This window comes from Macrobrachium rosenbergii, chromosome 2, assembly GCF_040412425.1.
Source record: "Macrobrachium rosenbergii isolate ZJJX-2024 chromosome 2, ASM4041242v1, whole genome shotgun sequence".
NCBI classification, from domain to species: Eukaryota; Metazoa; Arthropoda; class Malacostraca; order Decapoda; family Palaemonidae; genus Macrobrachium; species Macrobrachium rosenbergii.
Genome location: NC_089742.1, coordinates 92856604 through 92868712, shown reverse-complemented (window position 1 = coordinate 92868712; position 12109 = coordinate 92856604). Strand labels below are relative to the sequence as shown.

The window sequence follows — 12109 nt, the reverse complement described above, 5'->3', positions numbered from 1 at the left end:
TTAACGCATCGTCTAGGCACACACACACGACGATGCGTTAATAAATGTGAAAGAGCTTGGTACTGAACTTCTGCTTGTCATTTTACTCATGGATTCACTTATACACTGAAGTCAAGTGCATCTACTGTGATTTTCTAAGCGTATGTATGTGTGTGTGTGTATATATATATATATATATATATATATATATATATATATATATATATATATATATATATATATATATATATATGTATATATATATATATATATATATATATATATATATATATATATATATATATATATATATATATATATATATATATATATATATATATATATATATATATATATATATATATATATATATATATATATATATATATATATATATATGTGTGTGTGTGTGTGTGTAGATATAGATAAATTGCACAAATCTGTGAAATTTATATCTAAATATCTATCTATATATATACACATATATACACCCATATATTGTATATATATGTTACAGGTAGATAGCAAGATGCACTTAAGGACATTTGATCCCTCAGGGTCTAGTACTAAACATGGCAAAATACATTTGACCCCAGGGGCTAGTACTAAACACGGCAGAACAGTGTAGGTAAGTCACTGTTTTGCCATGTTTAGTACTAGCCCCTGGGGTGATCAAATGTCCCTAAGTGCATTTTGCTATCTACCTGAAATTTCAGGCAGTTTGCGAAATGCCTGGTTTCACTATCTGCGTGCAACATATACATATATGATAACCTACCCTACACTATAAAGTATACTTTATACATACATGGTATAGTAATTATTAATATCAGCTAATTCTGGAGGTTCATGCAGAATGACTTTTAGTAATTCAATACAAAGAGAAATTGAATAACAAACAAGAATTAGCTTACCCTACACTATGATATACTGTGCACATATTCAGTAGACTAGCCCACATTATACTGTACTCTATATTCACATACTGTATTATACATACATCAACATAATGAATATGCATCTTTTCCATGGATCTTTTAAAATGTTATGCCTTAATTCACTGTATCCAGTCATATTGTATATATTCTTATAATGCTTTTGTATTACAAATTGCGATCATAGCGATCAATGATTTGGTTCGGAAACTGATTATGCGGTAAGTTTATTTTGCTTCATTTAACTCGGTTCAGAGCGCTTTTCTTGCTTCTAGTTAGCGTAAATGAATCTCTAGATACTTTATTTATATATGGGGCAAGGTTATTTTTCGTTATATGAAGTGTTTTTAAGTCGAAATATAACTTAAATATGTCTGGATGTGAAATTAACTTAGCTATTTTTTTTTTGTTAAAAGATGACGTTGGCCATTTGGGGGCATTTGTTTTGTGTAAAAAAATCAAGACTCTGTTTGCTGTTTTCACTTGATTTCATCATAATACGAGTTTTACGTATTTATCATTTATAGGCGTAAAAATAGCTGTAATGTGTTCTTTCATGCTCAGTAGTTTTGATTAAAATACTTCCTCTCCAATTTTAATTAAGGTCAAGTTTCATCCATGTTGCCGATGCACGATAATTTATAGTCATTAGCAGCTTGAACATTGTTTTCTCAGCTTGAGCTATAACGTGCAGCTTAAGTTTAGCAGTATATTTCCTTGCCGATCTTTTATCCATACCAAATGACGGTATAATGTAAAAATATATCAGTCATATTCTACTTGATTTGTACTATAACTACGGTAACTGTGTATTATCATACGATGGTTGAAATACAAGCAAAACGGCTGTTGTTATCCAATTTGGTGATAAGCAAAACAACAGTTTTTCAGTCAGCTGTTTATGGCTGTGCGCATTTACGCAAGAGCATAACGTTACTAACAATACTTTTAACATTCTCTTTTACATTTTTAACTAGATGGGATAAAGAGATGGAGGGAAAGAAGTTGGTCTATTGTAATTTGGTTTCTCTCGCTGCCTGATTATACGTTGCTGCCTGTGCCCGAGCAAAATGTAAAAATATCATAAATATTGTTGCATCGGTATTAACTGCTTACCCCATTTCAGAAACGAATTATCGTAAGGTGAATTATCGTAATTCGAGCATTATCTGAGTATTTTAATAATTTTATCACAAAAAGTGCATTTAGTCATGAAAATGAGATGAAAATACAGTAATTTGTGAATATTTCTCAGTGAAAAATACTGTGAATGGGAGAATTTTCAGCGAATAATGTGTATATATGTTCCATACAGAAATCCGTGAATAGGTGAGTCCACGAATACAGGGGTTTACTGTATATATATATATATATATATATATATATATATATATATATATATATATATATATATATACACACACATACACATACATATAAATACAAATGCACACATACATATATATATACACACACACATATATATCTAATCTCTTGAGTCTGGATAAACACAATGAAGCTCCAATATCTTTAACCAGCCTTAAAATTAATGTCAGAGTAAATTTGGCAAAAATAAGAAAATATGTAAAAAAATTGTTTAAACAAAGTGAAACACTTACTTATAGCACCGAACACAAATGGATCACTTCTAAAAGCTGGTTGCTGGAATGGTCGAAATATGGGACTGCTTTGTGCATGGGTGAAGTCAAATCCTTGTTGACTGGTATTAGTTTGTTCTACAGGAGAAAAGAAAAATACTTTTAAAAATAGTTAATGACATACAAAAACACTAAATAAAAGTCAACATGAGCTTGAAATTAAGTTCTGAGCTACTGGAAAATGAGATACACAATAAATATTGTTAAGAGTACAAATCTCACACAAGCAATTGGTTAATGAGTCTCCCTGTGCACATTTTAAATGTGAAAGGTAAATTTTTCCAGAAGTTAACATCCACCCTTCATATATTTACTTGAGCTCATGAAGTGTTACTAGCATATTTTTACAGAAATTGCATCTCAGGTTATGCGATCATGAATGTGATCAGTCATTATGAGTTATTCCAAACTACATCCATCTCATATAATTTACAAGTTGCTGCGAAAATTACATAACTAAACATGTCAATTACACAGCAAAGGTAATTTAGGTTGTGTTACAGTACAAAATTTTGACAGTACAGTAATGCATCTTATTACTAGATATAAGACATGTGGACATTCAAGACCAGAAGTAGCGTGGTAGTACTTAAAAAGGAAGGGATATATAGATACACATGGTGGTGGAATTGAGAACATGCTCTGGCAGAAACAAGCTCAGAGATGCAAGATAGAGATGCATATAGGGAGGAGAGGAGAAAAGCATCATCAGTAAGTATAGGAGGGAAAAGAGAAAATATTAAGGATAGTAAGCATAAGAGGGAAGAGAGAAAATATTCAGGATAGTAGAGTAGACATGAAAAGATGAAAAAAAAATAAAATGGAAAAAGTGTATAAATGATGAGTGGAGAAATGAAAGCAAGAAACAGGAATAATGGAAGAATAGAGGCAGCATGTTGAAAATCTGAATGAAATGAATGAATATGAATTGGAGGAGGTTGCAATAACAGAATGATAAATAGACTATAACATCTGAAGAGGTTCGGTTAAGATGATCATTGGAGGGTGAAAAGTTAACGTGTGATTTGCTACATCTCCACATCTGAAGAGGTTAAGAAGGCCACTGGAGGGGCGAAAAGTTGAAATCTTTAGACTAGGAATAACAAGTGATTTGCTAAAGGCAGGTGGACAACCAGTCTTAACAGAAGGCCACCCAGATTATTATGAAACCTGATCAATAAAAGACCAGAAGATTATAAAAAAAAAAAATTACAATATTTGTATAATCAGGAAAAGGGGATGCACTACTATGTGGAAATTATGAATCAATTACAGTATATTGTTTGATCATGCTATAAAAACACAGAAGAAAGCAATGGATGAAAGGCTGATAAAACCAGATAAAATAACCAGCTGTTAGTTTGGCATTAGGCCAGACCAATCAGTAAGAGATGGAACTTTTTATAATAGAGCAACAACAGGAAAATCACAGTCTGAAGAGAAATTATACTGCATACAAGTGAATCTTAAGAATGATTTGACAAGGGTACTGAAACACATAACAAGATGGGCATTATGAAAGCAAAGGGTAAAGTAATGACCAATTTATCCAGTGGCATTACAGCACCACAGCCATGATTAGAGTGAAGACTGTGGCAGCATATCAGAATTTGAGATATAATGGTGTTCATCCAGGATCTACCCTTATTCCTTGGCTGTTCATCATATTAATGAAGGAGGTTACAAAGGAGTGTAGAAAAGGAGGCCCATATGTTTCGCTATACTGCTAACAACAGTATAAGAGGAAGCGGTCATAGATGTTTTTAAAACATGGAGGAGTGATATAAGAACAGGACTGAAAATCAAAGTACTGTAAGCAAAGAAAACCTCGTGAATGGAAAGGAAGAAAACAAAAATGTGTTCAGGAAAGTGGCCATGTGAGTATTCTGAGAAAGGTGCGGTGCAAACTTAAGAATGTGTATTGAATGCAATAAATGGTGTTATGGAATGTTGTGGTGAATGGGCCAGCTTTACAGGAGACAGAACATCCCCATTGCCTCAAAGAAACACTGACTGAAACTTGTACTGAAAGGGCAGTAAGAAAACGAGAAGTGAAAGCCTACATGAAGTGGAATAAAAATACAAGACTAACACTAAACAGAACAAATATTGATGATGCATGTACTAGATCTGTGCTCTTTAGTGCAGCACAAACATGAGCACTGACAAAGAAAATGGATCAGACTGGAAAAAAGATTAAAATCGCAAAGACTGAGGGTTCCAACACGTAATGAAAAGGGATGAGGAACTACTATTCACAAAAATACAAAGTATGGAAGCAGCGGGACAAAGAGTGAGGACTATTTACCTCAAGCTGTGGCCAAGTGCAATGCCAAACGTGATCCTTCAAGAGATGAGGCTATCAATACTTTCTTCCTGGAGCCAGAACAACTCATAATTGCCAATACAACACCCAGCCTTAACAGGACATTGGCAGTGAAGCTTCTAAAGCTCACCCTTTCTATCTTCACAGGAAGGACAGAGGAATGGACTGTTTTGATCCATATACAAGGAAATTGTTGTGTCTGCTCCGATGTCCCTACTGGACTTATGGGATACCTCAAAGTTACCGCCCATGAGATAGCAATGGGATTGGGCATCACCAACTCGGACTACAAAGCGGTGCTCAATTTGCTGATAGGATGCTGTGTTGATGTGAGCAGGCTCCAAAGCCACCTGCAATGCCAATTCCTAAATAAGCCATGCCAACGGCACAACTAAATCAGGTTTGCTTCACATTGGCAACTCTTGACTCACCAACTTGAGGCCATTACCAAGACACCATTTGATCTTGTCCTTGAATGGAGGTTAATACATGGCTGTCTAGCACCAAAGACCCCAGAATACCAACCACAACCGGATCTGCAACTCCACACTGGATCTGAATGAAAAAAGAGCTCTTGTTGCAAAGGCTAGCATTAGAGAAGAGTGCTGCTGAAGGAGTGCAGCCTACTTGCACCTCTTCATCCTCTAAAGGATCAAGCCAGCAGAATAATCATCATGCTCTGCCCATCACAAAACTCCCAACGATAGCTCTCACACCTATTAAACAGAACTACCTTTCAAACATTTCAATGCCCAAGAGCACCACCATGGTGCCCTTGACAACAAGTTGGAACTGGGACACCTTGTAAGGCAAAAAAAGAAAAAACCTGCCAGGTTAGCCACAACAACTGAGGGAGTGCACTCAGAAAGGACTGAGAAATTATAAAAAGCTGCAAAGGAGAAGGAAAAGATTAGGTAAAGAGGACGGTGCTTTCCTGATAATCCACCATGCAACTTCTAATTTCTCATCAGCTTGTCCCAAAACTTTTCAAAAAAAGTAGTAAATTGAGCACAAGAGAGGGCACAGGCTGAGTGTACCATTAAGCAAGGATAAAATCAGTCTTTTTCCCTTAAGCAAGGGAGCTCAACTCCAAGATCATGGAAGGTACAATGGCTATAACACAGTCCAAAGTTGGAGTAAAAAGGTTTGTATTCAGACAACCTTCTCTTAGAAGGATTTCCTACAAGGCTGAAAGGTCCCTCCCACCTCCTGGTTTGATTTCGGAGTGTCCTTCTCCTAAAAGAGTTGGTAAACTCTACTCTAACCCGTGTAGGCAGGGACGTTACATCCTGAAGTGAATGTTGCTAAGGAAAAACCACATTAACCTACTACCCATATGTCCAAAGTATGAATTATCCACATTCACTGACTTATTCTTCTGCACCATAACAATATTTTTGCCTTTATTCATATAGAACATAATGAATTTTCATCTACAGTGATTTTTCTTATCTCTCTTTCTGGTTTCATCTCTGCTTTGTGGCACCCATTAATACATGATGGATATTAACGTCACATGGCTTAGAATTTGTCCTCGATATACACCACTGTCACACTGTAAATATGTCTCTTTGAATGATAAAATATCTGCATGGACTTGTAACTTGCAATTCCTTAACTTGCATTCAAGAATAAGTTATAAACATTTGTCCATGTTATTACAGTACTCATAATTTTGATGACAGCAGCCCTACCATATACAATAACCTTTACCATAAAGCTGTCCTGGTTATCTGTAACTTATACACTTAATTTGTCATAATTAGTTTCTCTCTTGGTTATTTTTTATTTTGTTATTTATTATTCCTTGTACAATCTTTCCACATGAGAGAAATTATTTCAGTATTTTTATTGAATGCTTAAATAGTTGTACTATGTTAGCGACTATGTATACTAGTTTAGCGCATTTGTTAATTCACTTGTTGTCGTTCCATTTGTCTGGACTGTCACATTGACCATTTTAGACAGCAAATCATCAGAATACGAGGTATGTTCAATAAGTAATAAGAAAATGTCAGGAGAGACACTATTTATTTTCATAAGCTTAAACAACTTTGTCTCCTTCACAATAATTGCCTCTCGCAGCTACACACTTCTGCATGCGTTTCTCCCAATCCTGGAAGACCTCCTCAAAGTCCTTTTTCAGTAGTCCCTTCAGGTAACTTTCCGATGCCTCTTCCAGCTCCTCTGTTGACTGGAATCTGGTTCCCCTGAGGCTGTCTTTCATGTGTGGGAACAGGAAGAAGTTGCAAGGGGCTAGGTCAGGATTGTAGGGTGGGTGTTGTACCACTTTCATTCCCCTGTCGGCCATCCAGGTGGTCACCAGCGTTGACTTGTGGCATGGGGCATTGTCCTGGTGGAACCACCACTGACCACTCCTCCACTCCTCTTTGGTCAGAACTGTCTCTACTGTGCCGATACTAATACCATCAGCTTCAGATAGCATCCTCACAGATATTCGACGGTCTTGCATCACTAACCTTTGCATTTCCTCAATGTTTTCCTCCTTGAGTGCACTTTTCGGTGCTCCAGATCTGGGTTCATCCTTAACCTGTTCATTTCCATCAGAAAATCTGTTAAACCACCGATAGAAACTTGCTTGGCTCATCTGTTCATTCCCATAGGCCTCCTTTCACATTCCATAAGCTTCTTGTTTGGTTTTCTCAAGTTTAACACAAAATTTGATGGCGTAACTTTGCTCCATGTTTCGCTGCATTTTGACAAGTGTTCACAGATCGGCAAACCGGATCAGATTGGTTCCACCACGTTCAATGCTGCACTCAGACCTACAAATATAGAAAGCTGCCAGTTTGTCATTTTATAAAATATATGTGTGTACTTCACCATAAGTAGTATTTTGAACAAATCATATTTAGTGTCTCGCCTACATTTTCTCATTACTTATTGAACATACCTCGTATTGCCATGATTGACAGCTGTATTATCAGTGGTCAATTTAAATATTGGGGTCACTGATGTATCTCTAGTTTGTCCATCACCCTTCTCATTAGACTCAATTAAGATGTGCCCTCATGACACCACCAACAATTCTTTATATACAGTCTTTGTACATGAAATCATTTAAGATAATGATTATATTAAGTTAGATGTAACTAAATTAGGTTCAGTTTATGATGCTTGGCAAATGGAGTTTATTGGCACACTATGTTAAGGAAATTTTCGAGTAAAGTGTTAAAAACTAGGTAATAGCACTAAATCAGCATTAGCTGACTTTAATTTGCATAGTAAATATTTGTATTGCTACCCCTAACATTTTTAACAACTGCATTCCCTATTCCTGAGATCCTTTAGCCTTGGGTGAAGATTACCAAAGATATGGCCCACCTCAGTTGTACATACTTGTATCTCCAAGGGGCAAAAATAAAGAGAATCATCATTATGCTGTACTAAACTTCTGAATAGAATGTCTTAATAATTTCACCCTGAAGCTTTCTTTTAAATTTTATTACATTAACTTTGTACTACCTTTCCCTATTTCTGTCTAGCTAGATTTTATGGACATCTCTGTAGAACTACTACTGGTAGTCAAACCCACTCACAGTCAAATCAATAAAAGTTCATAACACAGATGAATCCTACTCTGCCCCATCCCCCTTTGATCTAGAATACAAGTCAACAAGGAAACCAATGCAGGTTTGTTTATTCCTTAAAAATGAAGTTAATTTAAATCTACTGATGAGTACTGAAACCAATTTTGAAATCTTTAAGGGAAAGCAAGTGGAGTTTTTTGGTTGTAAAAAATTATGTTTTAGAAAGCTTGAAGAACTCAGGAAAATGTGTGAGGAACTTGTAAGTGGGAAAATATCCCAAATACAGCACTTCAGCAAGCAAAATGCCTTACTTGGTACCTTATGCTCATTGTGCCACCTTTTCAAAACTATATTTTCACAACCAAGTCACTTTTCCTGTACAACCACACCCAAGAGATCAACAGGTAACATGTGTAATGCACATATAATGAAATAAAATACTTTACAAATGCACAGTGGAGCAAGCCACTTCAAGATACTTGATGTTCCCTGTAACATATTCTGCATCATACATCTTTTAAGCATTCTCCAGGCAAGCGTCCCACAGTAGCAGTACCTGAATTTTGTTGATGTGTTCCACCACATCAACAAGGATTCTTCAAGACCCTGAGGTTGATGATAAACATACAGTGAAGAAATCTGCCTTTCTCTTTTGGGTTTCTGCTACTAGAGTACAGATAATCCTCTATCTATGAAGGCTCAGCTTACAATTTTTCAGTATGATAATGGTACAATAACAATAAGCATTCAGTAGAATCTGTACTTTAAATTTTGATCTATTACAGTACCAAAGTACTAATGATCAACAGCACAACTCTCTCTCAAAATGAAGGGTGATCACAGTGAACTGCAACAACTCGGTCATACTGCACATGGACAAGTGTGAATAACTGCGAGTCCAACATCAAGCTGACATTTGTTCCACAAACCACCAAGTCTTCTTACAGTCATGTGTGTCTCTTGCTTTTAGTGAAGACAAAGCAATAACTAGGGATACAAAACTCAACATAACTCAATAGGGAGGCAGAATCCCTGTAATGACCATGGCACATGAGTCAGGACTTTTTTATTTGAATATCTTCATAATCTTAAAGGAGATGGTGCAAATTTGTGATGCTGTAAATATGTTAGCTTCAATTTCACAATTATCAAAAAAGAAAATAGCTGAGCCAAATAATGATATGGAAAGATTGCTTGGTATGGACACAGAATATAAAACTTACCTATTTGATGATACAGACTAAGGCAATAAGTCTTTATAACACATTTTTAAAAAAAGGAAAGTGGCTATTATAAAAACAACAGAAATGGTAAATAATGAAAAAATCTTTAAATTTTGTCCATAGCCAAGTCTGGTAATCGACAATGTGAGTATGAAATATTTCACCAAAATTCACTGTAGTTCATTCACGACAATAACTTCAAAATTTACTAATGGAACTTTTCAACATGATACTAGAGGCAAGAACACCATAAAACCACTGTCCAATTAACACCATGAATCATTAGCCAATGGTCAAGCTGCTCAAACTTTAAAAGACTGTACTTTACAAAAGGACTTACATAACTTCCAACTACTAACTTCACTAAAATTTCACATACACATAGGCCTAGGCCTGCCAGAATAATGGTATAGAATCTGTTATCATATCTAGAGCGATTGAAAAGGCAGTTTTTTCTCTGATGGCAAAAATTAAAATTTACAAAAAGAAATTAAATTATTTTTGCAAACAAATAACATCTACATAGATTTCTATCTATTGGTTTAAAGACTGTTTGTTCAGTAATTACTATAGAGTAGACTTCTAGAATTTGTTTTTTATTCAAAACGCAATTGAAAGTACTCTAGAATAGGCTTCTTGGGCTACAACTGATTGTATATGACGCCTTTATTCCTCCTTCTGGAGGGAGGGATCCCTCTACTGACATTGCTCCTGTAAATTGTAATCTTCTGTGGAGGTGCAACCCACTGAAGGGGCCTCAACCAAGTTGTAGGTTGAGACTGCTCTACCTACCACTCCCCTGCATGTCGAAATCGGAGGAAGTTGCGGGGAAGGGATTGCCCAAGGGAAACTCAAGTGGGCCACCATATTGGATTCTCGAACCTTCCCAAAAGATGTTCCAGCCTCCCTCCATCGTGAAACTGGAGGGCATGTAGATGGGCTAAGAGTTGATTCCCTGTAGGGACTGCCCTTCTACAGCCTCTCTTCATGTAGAGACACCATCAGGGTGAGCCACCCCACACATTCATCACATGTGCACTATCATCCACAACCCAAAAAAACACAAAGAATGCGGGTCTACAGCAATGGGGGACGTGAGACACAAATTTACTTCAGAGTTTACCTCTGCCCGATCACCGCCTAAAATCAGGTATAAGGTGATCTTCCATCACCGCCAAAACGAGCACTGGCAAGGGAGGGGGGTGAAAAGACGTGGGTACCACACAGTATCATGGGAGAGAACAAAGGGGCGCCTGACACAACTTTGAAAACGAAAATCACTCAGAGGGACTCGAAGGTAAAACACTTGTTCTTTGGACAGTCACAGTAGCCCACCAGCTAAAAGCAAAGGAAAATTCACTGGTACATGTGGATGCCACACTACCACTTGCTACATACAATGGAGGATGCCACCTGATTTGCGCTCCTCAGCACAGGTACGAACTACTTTTTTTCCTGAGAAAAACTGTGGGACAAAAACAAATTTAAAAACACAAAAAAGCACTGCATATGTTAATGTCGAAGGGAGAAACACTTGTGGGGCCATGACCTGATGCTAAGCGCATGCAGGGCATGCACACCCTAAAGACACAAAAAAAAAGCACAAAGAAAATTGGAGAAGATTCACTGAGCATGTGAAAGCACATGCAGTTGTAAACACAATGGATGGGTCAGGTCAACCCAGGTTGCTGGCAACTGTCAGCCTAAACATTAATATTTTGTTTTTTGAGATGATTCAGTGACAGCTAACGCTTGCTTAGCGTGAGTACTCCATATATTGAAGAGTAGGTTCATAATCATGTTGGAACAAACAAAAAAAAAAGCTCAAACGAAGTCAAATGCCTGCCTAACCCTTCTCTCCAACCATCCAATACTACATCCCCCACCACCCCACCGCTGGTGAAACTTCTTCCCTGGCAATTTACCTTTTTCTGCGTGAATCTGTCTCTAAACAGCCTTACTGCCCCTCCTCTCCCATGGGCCTCAGCCTTCCGACTCCCCTCCCACCCCCATAACAGAAACTTTCCATGGCCTACCACACCCCAAAACCCTTTCTTAGTCTCTTTGAGTGTAGGCAGTGTCACCAACATTTCCTTAGCCCATGTAGCATTGCCACCCATTGGAGGGTGGTTTTGTAAAATTTTTTGAAGTTTACACATATACAGTCGACCTACAGTATTCGAGAGGTTAGGGACCACAACCACCCGTGATATGCTGAAATCCACAATAAGTTGGTATACCCCTCTAGAAATGCTTATAACTACCTATTTTAACAGTTCAAACACCAAATACAGTATACCTTAACCCTTAAGGGACAGATTGAGCCTGAGTGTGAGGTAAAACAGGATTGGGGAGATGGACGGATTGAGCCTGAGTGTGAAACAATAGTACGCAACATTGATATGGTAAGAATGGGGCGAGAGAGAAGTGCCAGTAC

The 12109-nt window shown here is 37.0% G+C and overlaps 1 protein-coding gene across 1 annotated transcript in view; it reads right to left on the bottom strand.

The window, feature by feature from the left end:
• hiw (highwire) overlaps nucleotides 1–12109 on the bottom strand; it is a 1788684-nt gene that overhangs the window by 462444 nt on the left and 1314131 nt on the right. The window contains 1 exon segment of the mRNA XM_067112237.1: nucleotides 2534–2650. Coding sequence (XP_066968338.1) covers nucleotides 2534–2650 — 117 coding nt within the window.